This window comes from Chelon labrosus (assembly GCF_963514085.1).
Source record: "Chelon labrosus genome assembly, chromosome: 21".
NCBI classification, from domain to species: Eukaryota; Metazoa; Chordata; class Actinopteri; order Mugiliformes; family Mugilidae; genus Chelon; species Chelon labrosus.
In genome coordinates, this window is record NC_140354.1 from 5,521,885 (window position 1) to 5,544,626 (window position 22,742).

The window sequence follows — 22,742 nt, forward strand, 5'->3', positions numbered from 1 at the left end:
ACGAAGGGTTAATGTGCTGTGAAACTACAGAGTGTGATGTCACACTTGAGGGTGAGATTTAGTGGATCCACAGAGAGCCCCCTGCCAAAGGTCAAGTGCAGCAGTGTGTGTGGGGGAGAGTGTGACCGTGCATCTCTTATTTAAATTATTTCCTGTCATTTCAGTTTATTTGATATGGACTGTGGCAGGAGAGACGGGGTAGGAGGTGGATTCAGATCCTCAGCGGAGTAAGAAGACGACGAGAACCACCTCCACTCAGCCTCAGCTACATGGCAGGATTTTTCAAAATTAAAAGATTACCAGGTTGTGTCAGCGAGCGTCTAGTAATCCCGACATAAAGGGCGCCAGGAGCTAATGCAAAGTGAGAGCTGATGCCTCCACAAGGGTGTGATCACAGGCTGGCCTCTGCTCAATGAAAGGGCCGAATGAAAACACCTTCTCAGTCCCTGTGCACCCCAGCATCCGTGCTCGGAGCAAAATGAAAACCTGTATCGCTGTCCATGTCCAGTTTCCCTGCTTTCGCTTTTCCACGTCTGCTCAGTTGCTCTCTATAAATACATAAGGTGCTGTTTCCAAGGTAACAACTCTATGGAGAATTGGCCACCTGAATTTCAGATGGAGCTGGAAAGGAGGGTGAACCGTGGTCTGCTTGCTCTCCGACTGTCGGGAACATACCCTCATCTCCACGGGTGATGTCTGTCATATAGTAATAACACCATCATACAGCCTATAGCCGAGGCTTGTGACAGACATCGTCTAGAAATTATTTCCACTAGTGTCAGGATTTGATGTCTGATCTGTGGCTGTGGGTGAAGGCGATGGTGAATCATCTCCATATGGATCCGGCCATTTAACTGATTGAATATAATGACTCATTCATTAGAGGGATTATCACACACGGGGGTCCCATTGTATTGACAGCTCAATTTATAAAGAATATTTTAAAAAAACACAGATCTAATTCATGTTTACGATGTTTCCAGTGTAGAATGCATACGCATATTAACGTTTTCCCTTAACTGCCTTTTCTCCTTTATTTTATTTTACTTACTTAAGGTACCAATCACAAAGAATTAAGATGGAGAGCACTTTAGTGTCACGAGTGTGCCCTCCAGTGGCGACAAGGAAGAGCTACAACACTTGATCATTAAAAACAGTTACATTACAGTACTATTATGTACCACTCATTATTAGTGTGAAAATTACAATAAATAGCTGTGTCACGTGTACTGGTAATAACTGTAACAAAAAAGAGCCGTTTCAATAGCAGTTTGCTGAAAAATGTGTCAATATATATAACTTGCCTGTATATAGTAATATAGTAAACTCCTCTGAGCCTGTTGATTGACAGGTGACACATTGAGGATGGTGTGACGAAGCCAAGTCAGCACTTTTCTACTGAGCAAGGACACACGATTCAAATGAAATCTCTGACACCTGTCACTTCTTTGATAAGATTGAAATATTAAATATAAAGCTCTGACAGGAACGGCGGAGTGTGCGCTGACATTTAAAGCAACACATTCACTCTTTTGAGTATTCGGCCAGAGCCGAGGCACGTTTGCGGTTTAATCTTAACCGTCTCTTCTTTGTGTACTCTGCATTACGTTATAATTAAACATGACACGAGTCGAGGTCAGCATGGAAGATGTACAATAGAGATCTCTTTATTATAGTGCATTTATCAGATGTTAGATGAGCCTAAAAAAGCGTAAAGGGTAACCACACATATGCACACACCACGTCATTTGTACAGACACCAAAATTAAAGCTTCACATCTGAACAAAGACTAAGTGGATGAAGTTAAAATACATTTTCTTACAGGACTGAATATACATTTGGATCTCTTGCCATTTACCAGATTGCGGCTCTACTTATCAGATACATAAGAATTACCAAAAGGATGAAGATTAATCAGTTACACAGCTTTCAAAAAACAAAACAAAACAAAAAAAACTAAATGTCCAGTTGCAGAAGATAAAAAGGGAACAGGAGTCTCCCTTTTTGAGGTCAGTGTAATTATGTGACCAGCCCCTCAGTAAGGGGCGTGCACTGCTCATGTTAGTTTTCCTATCAATCGCGGGAGCCTTTGGGATCCTTTGGGATCGATGCATCCAAGGGAAACCAATTCTGCCTGAGCTGGTGCAACATTCTTACTTGTACATTTTTGCCGTCTGCTGGTGTAGAACAATGAGTTCATTGTGTATGGGTTCTCTGCAGTGGCTGGAGAGATAAACTGCTGTGTTGTGCAAGCTGATGTTGTGGAAATGGTCTAATTTGATCTAAATAACAGCAAGGGAAGCGCTGTGGCTATACGCACAGAAAACACCATAAAGCCCGAAGCGTTGAGGAAGCATTTACAGAGCTGACTGATAACTTCCGATACAAATGTACCGTCTTAAACTGCGCCAACAATATGGCCAAGGTTGTGTGTGTGTGTGTCTGAATCCAAAACTAAACACAATGAGCCCTTTCTGGGCAAACAATTGGTCCCGAGAGCAATTCAGCTCACGCTGTAGTAAACCAACTCATGCATGGATCAACAATACCAATATTAAAATAAAACAAAAAAATAAAATAAAATAGAAAACAGACCCTAACCAAAGAACTACATACAAAAGTATAATAAGCCTACCAGTAAATAATAAGCCAGAGTGGGAGCAACTCTAAAGAAGGCCGGGTTGTTCTAATGGGCTGGGTGTAGCTGAAACACAGAGGATACACACATCCGCCAACACTGAAGTAGCTACACACACACCATCACAATGTAAACATGTGCTCAAACATTTATTGCCTTTTCTTGACTCAGCCAGAGTGAGTCATTCAATCGTCAGGGTGAAAAACACAGACATAAAAGAAACTTACTGAGGCATAAATGACACATTTCAGAACTCATTTCTCAAAAATCCCCACAGTAACGGAAGCTGAATAACAGGACCGTCGGGACTTTGCCTTAATATTATTTTTTAAAAGATGCCAAAAGTTGAAAAGTTTAAAAGAATGTGAATTGCTCCAGGATGTCAGATGTCACGTTTTATTTGACCAATAATGACAAGTTACATTTCGGTATATTGCATGTCTTTGCATGGTGAATAAGCAGTTATCAAAAAAGGCCTTAATGTTACTAGCAGATGTAAAAACTGAATTATTATGTTACCTTTTGGTTTTTTTCTCCTTACAAAACATTCTTGACAGATGACACACAGCACTCAACATCTTGTTCTTTGCTTTGCAGAAACCAGTGCCTTTGGATGTGCTGACACTGGGGGAATGAGGTGACTTGAGAGCTAACTGTGTTCAAGGCACAGCAGGGCTGCTCCCACTTAGCTCTCACACACACACACACACGCATGCATTCATTCATTCATTCATTCATTCAAAAATACCCATTCAAACACATGCATACAGTACACAGATGCAGGGGAGCACTGGCCTCTGGTCTGACGCTTTAGAGGAAATGGAGAAAGAGAGAGACCGGGACCAGTGCAGACTCCCAGGACACTGCAGACAGAGCTGGCAGACAGGGAGGTGGAGTGACGGATCATTTTGCGTTTTTTAGCTGGCTCGAAAGCCAGTCCAGACCCTCATAGAGACCATCCCCGCTGGTGGCACACGTGGCCTGGATGTACCAGTTACGGTGGCGCAGGGAGTGCAGGGTCAGCTTGTCCGTGATCTCAGCTGCATTCATGGCATTGGGCAGGTCCTGGAGGAGCAGAAACACTTTATTATTAAAAAAACCAACATACTAACATTTGAGGAATGGTTTGTTTATCTTGCATATCAAAAAAAAAACAATTACGACAGATTCACTCACCTGTTTGTTAGCAAACACAAGCAGCACGGCGTCCCTCAGCTCATCCTCGGCCAGCATCCGCATCAGCTCCTCCTTCGCCTCACCCACTCTCTCCCTGTCATTACTGTCCACTACAAAGATGAGGCCTGAAAACGGCAAAGAGTCGATCTGAGTATGGCTCACAAGGAGGCCTGTACCACAAAGAGGCATCGTCATCAATTCTCTCACCTTGTGTGTTTTGGAAATAATGCCTCCAGAGTGGCCTGATCTTGTCCTGACCACCAACGTCCCACACTGTGAAACTGATGTTCTTGAATTCTACCGTCTCAACGTTAAAACCTGCAAACCAAAACGTTACAAGAGTTTTAGTTGTCACACTGCTCCCAAGCCTTCAGTCACAGTAAATGTGAAACGATGAAAATCTCACCGATGGTAGGGATCGTGGTAACAATTTCTCCCAGTTTGAGCTTATACAGGATGGTGGTCTTTCCAGCAGCGTCCAGACCCACCATCAGGATCCTCATCTCCTTCTTGCCAAACAATCCTTTAAACAGGCTCGCAAAATTCCCCATCTTGAGTCACCTGCAGGAGGGTGTAGATTATCAAAATGTCAGGTCTAGGTCAGTGACAGAGGTAATTAAAGTGTGTTTATATTAACAAAAAAAAAATTAAAATTTTATTTACTTTCTGTCAAAAAGCAAAAAGTTTCTAGGTGCTACATTCATCACTGTGTGCATTTTAATGACTCTAAAAAGTGCTTCTCTCATTTCCCCAACTTCTTCCGCTTCTTACGAGAGAGAAAAAAAAAACCCTGTTTGCCTTCTAAGCGCATGCTGCTGTGACTCCTCCACCCAAGTTAAACAGAAGCCACTAACAGCTACCTAGAACAGGCACCGCTGTTAACAAGCCAATGATTGTGAGGAAGTGCCGCGTTAAACTAGAACCAATACAAACAATTACAGTCATTCATCTGCGCCCAGAGCTCATTGTCCTAACAAAAAAATAATAGAGATATGGCAGCTACTTAGACGGCGTCAGCTGACACCAGCATTCAGCGAGCCCCACATTCAGAGTATAAAGCCTTACCATGTGTACACGCTGTGTGAAGTTTCCTATAGAAATACCACAGAATGAAATGCCTACAGTAGATCAGCGAGCCACACTGCATGACACACATGCAAATGGATTTCTTCACAACAGAATACCACTTTTCAAATGACCTTGGGTTCAGATGCATATTAGTTATTCAATAATCTGGTTGAAGACAGAGAAAAACGCCCATCAAAATCTCCTTAAACTCAAGGTGGCGTGAATGTCTTGTTTCCAACAAAGAGCACAAAATCTAAAGAGAGTCCTTAATTTGTACATTTAAAGACGTGATGGAGAACTTTATATTTTTGCTTTAAAGTAATATCAACAATTAACTACCAAAACAGTAGCAGAGTATATTTCTGTTGATTCACTGTTGAATTGACGGTTCCTTCTCTTTTCCTCCGCCTGCCGTCTGCTTTGACGTCAGTGACTTCAGGGTTTCGAGACAATGTTTCTTGACAACGTGTCTCGGCTTGTTTTGCTCAGCCGTGCGTTGTGTTGTGCTACATGTGCGGGTGAAGACTGTAAGTGTGATGTGCACTAAAACGCACAAACAGAGCATACTTGTGAGAAAGAGAATGAGTGAGTCACTGGTCTTGTTTTGGATAGATCTTGAAAATACACAGTACAGATGCATTACATGCATTACATCCCACCGTCTACTGTAGAGTGCTGGAGTTACTGATCAAATCCTTCTATGAGGAGCCCTAGTTACTAGATGCATGCAGCTATTGGTTCTGATTAGTTCAGCCATAATAAATGTATTTATTAGCATTTTATGGAGGCTTGATGATGTAAAGTTCTTCAGGAAAGCTTGGAAGAAATTTTACAAATTCAGATAATGTTTCTGAAGGTTTCTGACCCGCATATTTGAGATGACAGTCTTTAGCGAGTAATCAAATTTTTTGTAAACTGATTTTCTACAACTATTTTGGAAATGAGTCTATAGTTGATAGCACCCACATTGCTTAATCTTGGAGAGAAACACGGGAAAAGAAGCAGACTCTACGGTCAGGACTAGTTGTCTGGATGGTGTATTACACATAAGAAGCAGCAGCAGCAGCTCCCGCGCCTTGTCTGTGTCTTCACCGCTGCCTTCAGGCACAGTATTAAGTTGTAGGTCACCTGAATTTTGAAAGCACCCAGAGGCTACAATACACAATCACTGTAGTTAATTATGCATGCAATTTCCATGAAAACAGACTTGGGGCATATTAGCATGCTTTGACTCAAAATTACGGGCGCATAGTAAAACGTGAGCTAACGACAAGAGACGACCGCTGAACTGATAAAAATATGAGCATTTCTGTTCAGTCAGACTTCCTACAAGACAATCGACCATTTAACAGTGTTACAAAATAACTTCACAGCTACAGTGTGTACGTGTGATGAGCAGCCGAGGCTGATCATATGGCAGGAATGTCGCAAACGTGACAAACACCGATCCACGCAAGAACGATTCCACAAACTATCCATTAAATGCAAGGTGAAGGAACTGATGGAGAATGGTTTGAGTTGACACAACGGCACCAGAGAGTTAACTAAAAAGTTAATCTGTATAGTAACAGGCATACGACTTAATTTAATCGTATGCTGCACAGCTAGGACTGAGCGTCGTCTCATTTCCATCTCTAGAGTCTGAAGAGGAGAAACAAACTGGCTACTGTATTTCCTACGTTATAAACAGCTCTGCATTCATATTCACAACATGATGCAAAACTGAGAACTGATTTAAGAGAGAGCTTTGGTGTTATGTAATGAGCATCTCTCAGTTGGTTTAACAACCAGAAACCAACAATTCTGTTCAGAAAAATATGACATTCAGTGATTTTGTAAAGGTGTACGCTTTCCTTAACAAATAAGAGTGCTAACCTGTGTGGTAGATATTTAAAATACTAGTTAACACATATCTGTGTGTGGGCAGCATTCAATTAAAGCAAAACATAAATATTCAAATTGGAGAAAGATAAACTTAGACTAGTATCGCCTTTACAATCAGCCCTATCCTCATCTATTTAAAGACATTCGAAGACTAGCGAGTATAAGCCAAAGTCTTGTGACATAACAAACAATAATTATGTGCATTCATGTGCAAAAAAAAAAGTCAACAAAGGGTCTGGCTCATTAATTAAAAACCGGAGCATCCTGAGATGTATTATACTTGCGGGTTAAAAAAACAATGAGGAGCCGACACTGCCCTGCAGTTCACAGAAGAAAATGAAAAGAAATGACAAAAGCCTTGACACAGGACAGGTAAAACCACAGGCACTAGAGTCAGTGGAGTAGTAGGTTAAAGACACTGCATTCCTGGAATTTAACCCAGGTTGCATGCAAATATTTTCCAGCATGTTGGAGGTATTTCCTCTCCAACTCAAATTATGACTTTACAGCTACCACTCTTGGCAGTTTTCTTCATGAAATGATTATATTACTTTTGGACCGCTTCTTCCTTTCTGCCATGGCACATGCATTTGACATTGTTTATTTGCAGTGAGCAAACACTAGAAGAACATGGCAGCTTAGATTGGACAATAATGAAACTGTTCCAGAGGAGAACAGAAGTGTTGTTAATATGTGATTAATCATAGCAAAAAAACAGCCATTCATAAAGCATAAATACCACATCCATGCCGTTTAATTTAAATTTGAATTAAGTCTTTTAATTTGGGTCTTGGACTGTTGATTGATTTATGGATTTCTTGTGCCAGGTGTGGAGGAAGATCGTTTTGCCACGTTCTACAATAATCCAAACATACACTCCATTCAACAAACACAAATATCCATTCATTCAGCGTCTGAAATGCAGCTCCTCAGACAAAGGAGGAAGTGTTGCTAAGTAGCTAAAAAGTAAACAGGATTGACAAGTCCCTGCTATTGCAACAACACCCATGAAATGAAAGAAGGTTTATGATGGTGGGAGAATAGTAGTAAAACAAGTCTCTCTTTTTTTGAACGTTTGATTTAAGACTGACAAAATAACTGCACTGTCACCGTGCAAAAGAGAAATGACTAAGTTAATAAAAGAATCTGAATCCAAAAATGTCAGCTCAGGGCTACCTGGTCGAAACTTGGTAAACGGGTTTAAAAACTCGACTTGATTTATTTTTCTTTCTTTATTTCAGGCAGTTAGAAGAATCTTGTATGAATTTTTAATACATCGCCAAACTACCTCCTTTTTCCAAAGAAACTGATGCTATAGTAAAAATAGAAGATGCTCGAACTGGGGCTACTTTCTGGTAGACGTTAGTGATGCTGAAATATTGAAATATTTTTGCTTTGCCTTCAGTTATGAATGTAAGCCTTAGTCAGCTGACTTACACCCATGAAACCAGATGCTAGGCTTATGTGTTGGCTTGAATGAATTCTTTCCAACATTCAGTGCTGTGAACGCCGTTTAAGCGATAGCAGATGGAATCACTAATTTCAATATTTGTTTTGTGATTGTGGGTGAGCTGGCAATAAGGCAAAATAAGAGATTCATTTTGACGCTGTGTGACAGCTCCTTAATGTTAGCTTACTAGCTTACATCAGCGAATTCAGATTTACAATAGCTAAACAAAATTCCATACGTATAAAGAGAACAGCGACCAATACATTTGCTGATTCTTGTTTATATAGAGTCTGTATTCAACGGGCGGTCAAATGTCATATTAACTCAATAAACCAACACAAACCGGCTGAAGTTAAACTGCTATGGAAACGAACTTAAAAGTATCCGCCTTCAATCTTCCGACACTTAAAACCCAATGGTTATACCGTGGCCTTGGTCTTCTCGCTTATATAAATAAAAATACAGCTCAGGAACGTTTAATATTTCTAAATTACATTTACCTTTACTAACGCTTCTCGGTCCTTCTCTGCTGGTCCAGTTCAACAACAAAATGGCGTTTTCCGGCTTCGACGTCTTCTTCTTCTTCTTCTTCGTCATCTTCCTTCGTTTGTTCTTCTACGTATTAGCAGTGGGAGGAAACATGGAGGCGGTGCAATAGCACCACCACATGGCGTAGAGTAGGAACTGGAATTACAAGAATGGAATAATTTTAATCAGTAAATTAGTTAATTTAATACTGACTAAAAAGCAAATAGCCAAAAGAGAGGGCAGATGATGTTAGGTTATAGTTGTGGTCAACAACAAAGGTCACAAGAAAGAAATCAAAAAGTATAAAACGTGGACAAGAAACCTACTTTATGCACTAAAAACTAATTTTACACAATAATGTAGATCTTTCAACATTTATTTTTTGCTCTGAGATGGATCATAAACAGTGATGGAGAAAACTGCACACTTTCCTTCTCAAAGTATGATAAAAAAAAAAAGAACATGCACAATCTGTTGTTAGGATATAGCAGTAGATTAGGATATAATTAACTATTATATATATTATAACTATTTTTACTACTGTGAATGGGCAAAAAAATACATGTATATTTAAAATGTATTGAGTGATTTTTCCTGCTTTTATACCAACTAGTAACTGATTAATGGGTAATACTAACCACTAAATACACAGACACACTCAGAGACAATAAAACTGTAAATATTCAGTGGGGCACAATTAGGACTTTGAAAAGTGAGCTGGACATTACACACTTGTCTGTGAGGGAAGAACTGTCTAAACTGTGCTGTGAAGATTGGTGGAGATCTAACTGTTAGTCGACCTGGGGGTGTTCCGGTAAAAAAAACCTGACACAAGACTAACCAGTGGGACCAGTAGTGTGCTGTGGTACTGCATTCTGCCAGTGTGTCACAGGTTGTTCTGGTATCCAAACATGTGATGAACTGTTGGTTTTTACTCAAAGAAATGATGGTTGAGCTACTTTCATCAGGCTACATTCACAAAACAAAACATTTAAAACCAATAAAAAAATCTGTGTAATGCAGTTCAGTAAATTATGAGGAATGTGATAAAATCAGAAACATCGAATACCAATGTTACTGATTTGACCAGTTCACCTGCAGTGCAAAATCCCTTCTAGCTCCCAGATTTAATCTCTATGTTCAATCCACTAGATGGGGCTCCATGCATGGTTGTTGTTCACTTTCTGTGCTGAATGCTTGGAAGAAGATGGAGTGTGCCCTTTGATGAGAATTAGTTCTAATTCTGTCAGACTTTCTGGATCATTTATTTGTCATATAATTGTTTGTTTGTTTGCATCCTGGCTGCTGTTCTCTAATTTGTTTTCAGGATTAGTAGATTTATTAATGACTAGATACACAGGGACAACCTTCGAGCTAGTCCTATTCCATGGGGAGAGATGTTTTTTGTTGGTGCGTCAAACATTGATCATATAGGAAGCACCATAACGCTCTTGGAGAAAAGCAGTTTGTGCATAAAACAAAACCAAACAAACAAACCTGAGTGTAGAAATGTAATGGGAAGTTAAAAGTAATTGTGGGTTAATACTGGAGGCAAACATAAATAGAGACGTTATAGAAATGTTTTAATGCCAAGGGTCTATGTCCATTAAAATGATATAAGACTGTGATTCCAGTGCAGAGACCTGGATGTGACTGTGGCCCTCAGGAACATTCAAGGTTTTTGTATCAGTGCAGTTTAAGCCCAGTGATTTTCTAGCCCCATCCACCTGGGTGGCGGTGCAGTGGGAGGGAACATACTGTAACAATATTGAGAGAATCCAATGAGGGTGCGGCAAGACGATGCTTCCTCCCCCAGAGAGCCCTGCCTCCCAGCGGAGTGCGGTCAATTGGGCCCGGCGCAGCGACTCTCTGCTGGTTGGGCCCTTAAAGCGAAGCGCCGACCGGACGGCACAGACTTTTCTCCATTGAAGAATCAGCGAGATGAAGAACAGCGCCAACCCGGCACCATGCGCACCAGGCTCCCAAGGACCGCCTGCCTATTGCGAATCATTGCACTCTGCATCCTTCTCTCGCACACTGCAGCTTATTTTGGGTCAGACCATTTACTTTTTAATTCAGTCCTTTGCATGATTAGATGATTGCCTTTGATGTCTGAACACTTGGAAGGCATCACAACCACTACTTTTACTAGCTTTAGCCAAATTACGCACGCGTAATTGTGCACAAACTATTGAGCTAAATTGTTATAGTGTTGGTTGAAACCTCTTTGCCAATTCATTGCAATAAAACGCATGTTTCCCAATTTGCAATTTGGGAAATGTTTCAATCTAACCGATATACTTTACATAATTTATTTACCTAACTTGAAGCGTTTTTTTTTTTTTTCTCGAATTTGCGGAAATATAAACTTTCCTCTATATAATTTAACTTTTTTTTCTACTTATGGACATTAGGGGAAAACCCTTAAATAATACTAATCATTCTCGTTTACCAACAGAGAATTTGTAAATCACGGTCACTTCTTTTAAGTAGCTCTAGTTTAACAAGAAGGGCAGTGAGAGGATAATTGTTCTTAAGTATTATAATGTAACACCTTTGTTAATTTTTTTTTTTATGATTAGTTTCTAATGTGAGCTTTCCCCCCCTTCCACTCCAAGGCTGACAGGTCGGGAACCCTTGGTGTTTCTACCAGGTCCGTTTTCCAATGAAGCTCCGACAGGGAAGGCTCACCTGAAGCAGTGCGAGCAGATGACTCTGACCAGGCGGCAGAAGAGACTGTGCCGCAGGGAGCCTGGTTTGGCCGAGACGCTCCGGGAGTCGGTGCGCCTCAGCCTCCTGGAGTGTCGGTATCAGTTCAGGAACGAGCGCTGGAACTGCAGTCTGGACGGCCGGGGGAGCCTCCTGAAAAGAGGTAAGGTTCATTTGAACACTTTATTATTTTTAGTTAATGTTGACCTGTGTGATATTATTGAGCAGGTGTGAGTTCTTGCTCAACGGACAATGCTTAGGCTGGGTAGTCTCTTCTGGAAAACTTTAATAACCTTTAAGTATCTTGACCTTTATTTACCTCTAGTCAGACAGGTGCACAGATCCCCGAATCGCATTTAAACTCTCTTAATAACATAGCCTACGGTAAAGTTTAAATAAAAGCGGTAAGACAAAGTATGTGAGCAGTGCAGGATAGGATCTGCGGTGCTGAGCCACAGGGCTCTGATGTTTGTGCCAGCATGATTTAATCTATCTGAAGTAATCTAGAAAAACTAGAAAGTGTTCACCACCAAATGAGCTGTTATGAATGTGATCAAAGGTGTAATAAAACAGCCACATTGTTAGTTTTTATTAATGCTCCAAACCTGTTTGCCACTTTACTCTCTTTTAAATAGAAATATCACATAATGCACATCACAGAAAATAGTATAAATATTAGTTAATATTTTTTACTGCTGCTGGTTTTCTTTCTATTTATTATTTGTGCCTTGCTGAAATATTCCTCTACAATCTTGTGACTGCATCACTGACACAACATGGAAAGTATTTTTGCGCTGCACTTGGAGCTATTTTATTTAACTACTGAGCTTTTTTTTTTTAATATAATCTTAATTTATTTTGCAGTTAAGAGACTATATAATAGTTTTGGTTTATCGAAACTCCTAAAGTTATGATAAACCACTCCTTAAGTTGGAGTCTGGGACTTCTAGTTAACGTCGTACTAAATATTGAACATTGAACTGACGCAAGCATTTCCTGAAGTTACCTCCTTTAAGATTTTTTTTTGCGCGGCCTAACACACTCCCCTGATTAGCCACACTTGGATCATTATATTGTTTACGGCGCATAAAATGCTTTCGGGTCTTCCAGGGCTTTATGCATATGGATATCAGTGTGTGGGAGAACATGAACAGGTCAGCACGGAGGTAATGAGGGAGTAGAAAGCCAAGAAATGTGCTGTGGTGGGGAGCGCTCGAGCCCTGTGGTTATTTTTATCTCGGTAAAGTGCCCATTCCCAGAGGAAAAGGGTGGCGTGATTGCCCACTTTCATCTGGGAAAATCCTTCCTAGTCAAAATAATAATTAATTGGATCAAAATATACCCTGGTGACGGCTCTGGGTGAAGCAAATAACAGTGCACAACCAAAAGGAAAAAGGTCAAGAGAGGAGTTATGACACCGGAAAGCTTGCAGAACTGCTGATGTTGGTGTAAACCATGACAACGTAGGGAGCCCTTTGTAAACATTTTGGCTTAACTGCTCACGCTAAAGGCATTCTGATGATTGTGAACTATGCAGTCACTTACACAGAGAGCGCACCGCTAATCGCTTTCAAAGCTTTGTCTCAGATTAAAAGAAAAAAAAAAAAAAGAGCTGATGTCGATTTTTTAAAATTGTTTACACGGTGTTGTTCCGCCACATCTTTTGCATCTATCCCAGCATTCAAGGAGACTGCCTTCCTGCTGGCGGTGTCCTCTGCAGCGCTGACCCATGCGCTCGCCAAAGCGTGCAGCTCGGGCCGAATGGAGAGGTGCACGTGCGACGACTCCCCCGGCATCCAGCACCGGGAAGCGTGGCAGTGGGGGGTCTGCGGCGACAACCTGAAATACAGCACCAAGTTTCTCAAGAAGTTCCTCGGCCAAAAGAGGGTCAGCAAGGACCTGAGGGCTCAGGTGGATGCCCACAACGTCAACGTCGGAATTCGGGTGAGCGTAGAAACGTTGCACGAAATGTTCTTTGACGTGCTCCTCGTTGCCCTGTGATGATTTGGTGCCTTCCCAAGCCCAAGGCAACAAAAACACCTATTCGTGAGCCACACTTAGCTCAATTAGTTGGGCTGCAATTTTACATGACAATTACACCTCTGACACACTCCCGTGCATCAGAGCTTACAGAACTGTAATCCTTAGCTGTGTACTTTTCAAGGTGCCAGCCAAACAAACGCCCCCCTCATTCGCTGCCATCGTCGGCCTATGTCAATAACACGGAGCCATTGGGCGAGGCAGCGTAGCAAGGAGACAAGGTGGCTGTGGAGCCAGGTGTTCTCAGGCATGATAAAGCTTGCTGTGCGGGCCAACTGAAAATTAAAGGTCTCATGTCGGAGAGAACGATTATAACCGTGGCCTCTTTTTTAATATACGAGCAAGCATTTTTTTCCACTTACTGGATCACTGCGCTCTTCATAAATCCACTTAATGTTCATAACCACCACTGGGAAGCTCCGAAATAGCAGGCCCCAGGCTCCTGCTCCTGGAGCTCGCTCACACCTTAAGACAGGCCTTTTGGAGGCAAGAAAAAAAAAAGGAAAACAGGAAGAACACTATCTTATCTCATCTTTGGCGAGTTAAATGTTTTCCTCAGTGTGGCCAAAAAGAGACCAGGAGCCGCGTTAACAGAAACATGAAGTGGTCGGCATCCCCTCACCTCCCAATAATGGTTCCCCGAAGCCCCTGAGGGGTTCATACCTGCGAAGGGAGGAACTGGATAGAAATTTTCAACCTAGATGCACCCTCTGGCTCTCTCTGTATGACCTGTCTCTGGCCCCCGCCAAGACAGCAGCTCTCAGCCTGAGTGATGGCCCTCTCATCACTGACCATCAAGCTCAGTGAACTATTAACCCAAACCAGGGACATTGCCACAAAGCCCTGATTTACATTTTGGCACTTCTTGCGCAGAAATTCTTATCAATGTTTTCCATGAGCAGGCATGCACTAAAAACAGGGCGGAGAGATTCCTCCGTCTGCTCCTGTTTGTCACCTCCGCCTCAGGCGTCAGGGAAGAGAGACAGGAGAGAAGCAGACAGAGCTGGTTTCAACACACTGAGACAAAAAAAAAATATATATATAGCAAGAGCTGTCCAAGTGAGAAATGTGAGGTGAATGAAATACGGCATGCTGAACAGGCCCCCTCAATCCATTATGTCAAAATTTTGGACTTGAGCTAAAGGCACAAATCTGCAGACCCCATACCCCCTACCCACCCTGCAGGAAACTGTCTCACTCTGCCCAGATAGACCTCCCAGATAAGAGGCCAGGTAATGAATCAAACTGAAGGAGCTGACATTTCTCTCTTTTTCCCTCCACCTCCAATCTCAGGCGGTGAAGAGCGGACTGAAGACAACCTGCAAGTGCCACGGCGTCTCCGGCTCCTGCGCCGTACGGACTTGCTGGAAGCAGCTGTCTCCGTTCCACGACACCGGGCGGCTGCTGAAGTACCGATACGACACGGCCATGCGGGTGCTGAGCGTCACCAACACGGCCACGGGGGAGGCCGAGCTCGCGGGCCCCCGTCGCCACAGCCAGAGCCTCCGCACTACTGACCTGGTCTACCTGGAAGACTCCCCCAGCTTCTGCAGGCCCTCCCGCTACTCCCCCGGCACGGGCGGCCGGTCGTGCGCCAAAGACACGAGCTGCCAGAGCCTGTGCTGCGGCCGCGGCTACAACACAGCCATGCGCCTCACCAGCCTGTCCTGCCACTGCCAGGTGCGCTGGTGCTGCCATGTGGAGTGTCAGACGTGCGTGAGAGAGGAGGAGGTGTACACCTGCAAAGCTGCATAAACAAAACCACATAGAGAAAAAGAAATATGTGCAAGGACTTGAAAGAAAAAGATAAAAAATTAAAGAGATTCATTGAGTCACTGATTTTGGCTGAACTGTAACAGGCCGAGGGATCTGACACCAGAGTTTGCAGATCTGAATTGCATGTTATTTTGGGAGGAATATACACGTGTAACATTGTAACGCTGGTTATTTGCTCATTATCACTGACCGTAGGTGAGGATGTTTTCAAAGTACACTGCTTCTGTCTCGCTGGATGCACTGAAATCCCGCTCCTCTGGGAAGGAGGGAACACAAGCTCTTAAAACAGGTACCGGACTGGACTGGAAGCCACCAGCAGCACGAGCCCCGTCCCATCGGGGAAGCTCTGACAAGTGACTGTGTTGTATTGTAACCCCCCCCCCCCCTCCCCTTCATTTGACTATTTATTGCACCGGCCGTTGTGTCTGCTGTATTGCTGCTTTAAACTTTAAGCCCTGTAATCAAGTTTAACCAGTAAGGCTAAACTCTTTAAAGGAATCCACCTGTCTGTTTTTATTTTCTCCTGTGTGCTGTGTTGGATTTTCTGCTGTGGAGAACTTGGAGTTGTTTTCTGAGTCAAAAGCACTTAACTCCCGCTACATATGGCAAAGCACATAATTAGTGTTTGTGCTCGGGTAGAGTCACTGGAAGCTTCGAGGAGTCGTTGACACCGCTGATATATATTGCCACTACATGCATTAACAGGGTAATTGTGCAAAGAAAGAAGCAGGGTTTCAGTTGCTCTTATGGAAATGTCTATGGAAATCTCTACATGGAGACTAATGTGCTCTCAACAGAACAAAGGGAAATGCCCCAGCTAAACAATGGCTTTGAAAGTCACTTAATTTGTGAACATACCAGCCGTGCTCTTCAATTTTAGATATTTATAGAAGCACCCACTTTGATATACATAGCCCGACTGAACCGTTTGGTCTTCACAGTCTAATTTAGCCACAAATTGGTTCTTTGGAGAAGAAGGCCAATCATGCTCCTTATTTTCCCCTAATCACAAGAAAATCACCAGGTTTACTCCCATTAACCAAATGTTTTGTCCAGGTCAAAAGTGCACGCTGGGCCCAAAGCTTCGTCTTTCTTTTTTTTTAATTTTTTTGTGCGTGTGGCCATTTTCTGTTTTGTGTGAGTGATTCTCAACTGTATATATGATCTGATTATAACTCATATGAGGGCTCCAGGCGTCTGACAATGTGGAATCGTTCTTTTCTACCTCACTTCATCCTTTGGCAAATATTAGTAAGATTTATGAGCTGTGCACGGTCTCTGTAGATACATGTCTCTCCCTCTGCTTTTGTTTTAAATATCATATTTTAGATGTTTATACAGTCCATATTTCAAAAGCTTTTTTTCCTTTTTTTTTTTTTTAATCAAGTCTTGTTGCTTTATTTAAAATGAATAAGATTAATAAATGGACGTACATTTGTAAGCCGGACGTGTTTGCTGTTTGTGCGTGTTGTTCAGCTGCTGCTGCTGCTGTTGCTGCAGGCGGTCACGCTTGAACTAGGACGTGTTGCACACACACACACACACACACACACACACTCGAAATTGGAAGGCTATACACCTGCCTGAAACTGCGCGCCAAGCCTCTATCAAGCTAAACCACTTCCTGTTGATCGAGCCCTGCCCCCCCCCCCTTTTCATCTAGAAACTCTGCGGTCTCGCTGCGTCACCCTCAACCGCCCAGTGAAAAGGAGACGCTTTACAGGTGTTGCGCCCCTGGCCAGCACACCGGCCACGATGACAATCATAATGACGGCGATGTCAAAGGTGATGACTCAGAGGCGTGCCCGTCTTGCGGAGCACCTGACCCCCGGTTCACCGTTAGAAAGTTACAACCCAAGGACGATGATGAGAGCAGTTTACGCGCTATTATCCGTGAATCATAACTTTCCACTCATGTGAAAGCATCAGCGTGCCTACAGCACACAGAGGGCTATTGTATGAGGCATTTATAGTGTGTGTGTGTGTGTGTGTGTGTGTGTGTGTGTTCTGCTGCTTTTGATGTTTGCTCTCTAATTACTGTGATTACACATTATTATTCCTTATTAGAACATCAAATTGAGACCCCAACTATTGAAGACACTTACTTTTTTTTCCTTGTAGGTTTAATTTTATTAAAAAGCTCTCATTACAGATACACAATGAGGTATTGTTGGAGCAAGTTATCTCTCGGTGTGAGGAGTTTACTTATCTTGGTGACGCCAATCAGCCGTTTCTTTGATAAAACTTTTAGGAATATCTTGCAAAAGAAGAGACAAATGTAAAATTCTTCTTCTGTTGTGTCAGAATATACATCCACCTACTGTATCAGGCATAACATTATGACCACCTTCCTAATATTGTGTAGGTCTCCCTTGTGCCTCCAAAACAGTTGTGACTCGTCAGAGAATGGACATGGGCCTTCTGAGGGTGTCCCATGGTGCCTGGCAACAGAATGTTGTTAGTGGGGGCCTTTGGGTCCTATGGGTTGAGTTGAGGGGCCTCCGTGGATCATCCCACAGATACTTGATCAGTTTGGGATCTAGTGAATTTGGAGGCCAGGTCAACACCTTGTGCTGTTCTTCATGTTTTTTTGAGTTGTTCCTAAAGCGTTTTTGTGTGTGTGCCTGTGTCAGGCTGCATCCTGCTGGGGATGGCTGCTGCCATCAAGGAGTGTCATTGCTATGGGGTGGGGGTGCCTGGTCTGGTCTAGGTGGGTGGTACATGTCTGAGTAACATCCACATGAACGCCAGGTCTAAAAGTTTCTCAGCAGAACACTGAATTGTCACAAGATGGTCAATGTTATTTACTTCTCCTGTCAGTGGTGGTTTTAATGTTGTGGCTGGTCGGCGTATTCTATATTTGGTAAACCTTAAATACTACCATTTTCCTACACTAGACTGATCATGGCTAGCCAGCCACATATCTCCAAATTTGATGATGTGAATGCCGATCCCTTGTTAAAGCCGGTGGAAAACTGCTTCAATTTCCAAGCAACACAATTCACCGCTGGTCAGGACACTGCTGCAGACTTGCAGCCGGAGATAAACGAGCCATGATTCTACACCTCTTTTGTACGGTCTCACTTTACGTGCTTGTTTAGAGACGGAGAAAATTGCCCCTACAGCTGAACTCATTATTTAAAACTCAACTAGATTGGCTTAAAAGCATGTTTTTCTTTGGCTCTTGTGAAGCTGACATTTCAGAGATACCGAACATGGTTTCCCCGGACAGCGTCAACATGTTTTGCCCCGTCCAGTAACAGTATTTTATTACCTGTATGAACCTTTGCATGTACCCTTCAAAACTAATTTCCCTTCTCAGATAATAAAGCTGAAAACTTCTGTTAGGCAGTGAACTCTGCCGGCGTCTTTCTGATGAGGTCAAGCAAGTTCATATGGCTGGAGTACTGGCTCACTATATTAACTCATCATATTATAATATCACAGATCAATATTTAACTTTATGCGACGTGAATGCTGCGTTTTTGTTTTTTTTAAATAGTGGCATTCTTCCCAGAAGGGTTGTGGGATATGGAACGAGACGGGGGAGTGCGCGGCGGGCAGTGGGGCGGACGGGGCTCCAGATATTGAGGGACATAAAGGAGAAAGATGAGGATGGAGGGATGAGAAGGGATAGCTTGTGGCCCCGGGAGGCCTATCCCCCGCTGCTGCTGTTGTTGTTTTATAATGAACTCCTAAAGCTTTCATTTCCCTCGCTAGCCCGAGCAGAGGGGGGTGCGGCGATGGGGGCTGCTGAGTCCACAGCCGGATTCGCACGCACAAGCCCCGGGGGTAGCTGCTTCGAGTGGGCTGGGGTGGGTGCGTGTGAGTGTGTGTGTGTGGAGGGGAGGGTGTGAGTTGGGCCGAGCAGGGGTTCAATATGCAGCGTGTTGTTGTGTGTGAAACAGTCCTGATGGGAGACAGGTGAGGGCAGAGAGGTTTTTTGCATATGTGTGTGAGCATACCTGCCGTGTGCACACCTGTGGTCAATGCAGCAGGGCAGATATGTGTTTGTGGTGAGGTTATCCTGTGCGGGTGTGGGCTACAGGCGGCCCGCTGTGTGCTGGAGCTTCTCCGTCACCCTGAAAGACTGAATAACATAGACAATGTAGGGTGACGGTGGTGGTAACACTATCCCCTGTGTCTGCGCTGGCTTGGTTCAGGTAAAGGTTACTACGATGGGCCGGGCTGGAAGCAGCGCCCCGAGCTCTGATAGATGAAGATGAATTGGCAAATCAGGGCTGGGGCTTTTTTTTCCTCTCTTCTTTTTTTTTTTTTTTTTTTAAAACAAAATATGTATTACATTTGCGTTGCTTAGCGGAAAGATATTATCCATAGCAACATACATAGCTTTCAGGTTTATACATCACTCATTTGTGTAAGAACAGTAGATGTTAACTGAAGCGTAAAAGGCTCTGTAGATACTTTGCTCAAGGACAAAAAGCGCAGTCCCGTCCTGTAATCGGAACCTGCGAGCCTCAGGTCAAACATCTAAACCCCTACAAGACTTCCGCCTCTGAAGAGAAGATACTTTGATAGCATCAGCGCCAGGCCTAATCCCCTACGCCCTGACACCGCACGGAGAAAATGAAACGATGAAGAGGATGAGGAGAGGAATGGATTTAGAGGGGGGAAAAAAGGGAGAGACGGGGAGAAGTGAATACGACATGGGGTAGGAATTTGGAATGTGAAATGACTAATGCAATTGCTCAACCCACAACAAGAACATGCACTGCCTAGAGCTACGACAAGGCTGAGTGCATACCTCTACGGGGGGGCCGAACTCAAGAGGTCGGGGCGGAATGGGGTGGCGGCGGAGCGCCTCGCCCATCGTGGGTGACGAGACGCATGTGCGCGGGGATGGTGCGTACATGTGTGACGGTCAATTGAGCGAGGAGCAGGGTTGGAATGATGGGTTTTCACCTGCGGATGGAGGGGAAAAAAGAAGAGATTGATTAGGTAATGAAACATAACACACGAAATACAGATTGGAAACTAAAATGTTCCGTTTCCAAAAGCACATCTATCAAACCTGGAGAAAAGGCTCTGCTCCAGAAATGAATATCTCCAAGAATATCATTGCGTTTCAGAGCGATGGCTGAACGAAAACAAAATAAAATATGTGAATGTGTCGGAGTGGTTGACCGTATTAGTCGTGCACGGCAACTCTTGAGGCAAGACTGGTCGATAAACTGCTTTGCTGCCAATGTAAATGGATGGCAGCTTTCGTCATGATCAGAATGTGAATTAGTCCAATATTAAGGTGTGTGTTTAAGCCCCCTTTTTTTTTTGAAACTCATGAGCACCAAATGACTGATCAAAAAAACGCAAATCAGTAAGTGATTTAACTATGACATTAGATTGTCATTGTGGCGATACCACAAAATTCCGCTTGGCGACATTCGGCTTGACGGCAAGGTAGGAACGAGATAAGAACGTGTTATAACACAAAATGAGGCAGTAATGACAGCAGCAAAAAAAGACAGGAAGTTGCACAACAATATTCGGTCAGCTGCAGCCTCGCTTGGTGCTGTGGCCTTCTTAGTACTTTACTGTTCATGCTGGCGGCTGTGGCTCCGTAGGTATAGAGGGTTGTCCACGAATCAGAGGGTAAGCGGTACATGGACCACATGCAGAAGTGTGTGTTTGTTGCTTGCGTGAACAAGTGTGAAAATGGTAGGACCCCAGAAAAACACGTAGATGTTGCAATCAGCAAACCCCACCACCCTACTCAACAAGGGGCAGTTATGGAGTACTGACGATGCTCTGTAGGTTGGTTGTCAGCAGCCATGTAAGGTCCCCCTTTCTCAACTATTTTTTAGTGCGCACCCGGCCCACTGGCTAACTTGTGCACTTGATCACTTTCCAAATAAAGCAAAGACAAAAACAGAAACTGGGTATAAAAAGGGTTGAATGCTTGAGGATGTGGCTAATTCCCAGCAGCAAGACAAAGTCTGCCACAGCAGACCGGGCGGTGTACTGCAGCAGCAGCAGCAGCAGCAGCAGTGCTTGTGAACCAGATTCAGACAGTCAAAGATACCTGCGAATGTTTACTGGATTCCTACATGAACAGTCGACTGCCAGGCCGCCCGCTAACTGGGAAGCTCCTGGGGGAGGCTGTTCCCATGCTGATCCGCAGAAACACCTGCAGCGCTAACAGTGGGGTTTACATGGCAGCCGCTGCGATAGCGCGTGATAAGACCTCATACCACTTCATAAGTGACTCCCCTCGGCTCGACGTATGGCACTCCTCTTCCTTTACTATCGCAAACGCACAAAGCGGCACACACACACCAACTCTCTGACCTCCATCACGACCAAAAAAACAAAACTTTCCCACATCAACAATGTCCAAAAAAAGAAAAACAAAGATAAAGGCCAGAGCCGTGTGTTCCCTCCACCAGCGACATCTCAGCAAAATAAGTCTGGTATTTGGAATATCTATGGCTACACAATTATACCGTCTGTTGAGGGAAATCATCCCGGTCATTAAAGGATTCAGACAATGATGTGCCACCAGAATCTGTTGTTTTTTTGCGCTGCACACACACCGCACACTTTAGCAAACTGACACATGGGACTTAATCATGAAGAGTGTGGTTTGGAGTGGGTAGGAAGCTGTCAGGTAGGGGAAGCCCGGCGAGGCTCTCCGTGCCACTGCTGTTTACGTTCCCATCCTCGCTAAGCCGTCATCCAACCCCAGGGGTGGACAGCATCTCTCATCTGAATGTCACAGGTGGTATGGCCACGGGGCTGTGTGTGTGTCTGACAGCTGTATGATCGCTCTATGATCTTTGAGGTCAGAGGAAATAAAGCAGGGTGGAAAACAAGAAAGGAAATAATAAGACAGCGCACCTCGGCCCATCTGGAAAGCACCCGTTTGGTCGGCGGACTACTTCATGAGTATGTTGAGACTTAAAGAAAGGGCCATTCTGAGGGAATTAGTAGACAAGCATTAAGACAAATTGCTGGAAATAGCAAATTATTAATAGTTAATAGTGCAGTAAATGAATGCCAAATAAACAGCTGCACACAGTCTGCAGGTCTGGGCCACTTTACATTTCTTTATAGCCGTGTTGCGTCTCCTCTCGCCAACTACCTGTCACCTCTGACACCAGCAACAAGGGTGGTCAGTCTCATTCCCGAGGGGAGCGGCGGGGAGAGGCCAGAATCTGATCGGCCACCCCTGCCGACCCGCATCTGGACCCCCTCTCCCACCGAAAACCCACCGAGACACCGGGAGCTTATGAGTTTCCCCCTGTCATCTCTGACAGGCCCTCATTTGCTTTCGTTCAGCGCCTCATCACGGCTTCAAAGCCGAGTGGCTCACCTCCCTCGGGGGGCCGCGAGGAGATCAGTGCGCCCTCGAAAAATGACTGGTATCCAAAAATTGTTGACCCGAGGCGATTTTTGCTACTCATAATTGGCCTCTTCACTCTGCCTGTCCTTGGCAATCATCGTGGAGTTATGAT

At 43.7% G+C, this 22,742-nt stretch overlaps 2 protein-coding genes across 2 annotated transcripts; one reads left to right on the plus strand and one right to left on the minus strand.

Moving 5' to 3' along the window:
- Positions 1–1,644: 1,644 nt before the first annotated feature.
- arf2a (ARF GTPase 2a) lies at positions 1,645–8,924 on the minus strand. The gene is made up of 5 exons (XM_084570618.1): positions 8,718–8,924; positions 4,222–4,376; positions 4,023–4,133; positions 3,816–3,940; positions 1,645–3,704 (listed from the first exon to the last, which is right to left on the minus strand). The coding sequence occupies exons 2-5, from the start codon at positions 4,364–4,366 to the stop codon at positions 3,543–3,545; spliced, it is 543 nt and encodes a 180-aa protein (XP_084426744.1). The 5' UTR covers positions 4,367–4,376; positions 8,718–8,924; the 3' UTR covers positions 1,645–3,542.
- A 1,467-nt stretch (positions 8,925–10,391) lies between these two features.
- On the plus strand, positions 10,392–16,601 carry wnt9b (wingless-type MMTV integration site family, member 9B). The gene is made up of 4 exons (XM_084570078.1): positions 10,392–10,798; positions 11,364–11,617; positions 13,133–13,398; positions 14,788–16,601. Exons 1-4 carry the CDS (start codon positions 10,527–10,529, stop codon positions 15,247–15,249), a joined length of 1,254 nt encoding a protein of 417 aa, XP_084426204.1. The 5' UTR covers positions 10,392–10,526; the 3' UTR covers positions 15,250–16,601.
- Positions 16,602–22,742: the final 6,141 nt, after the last annotated feature.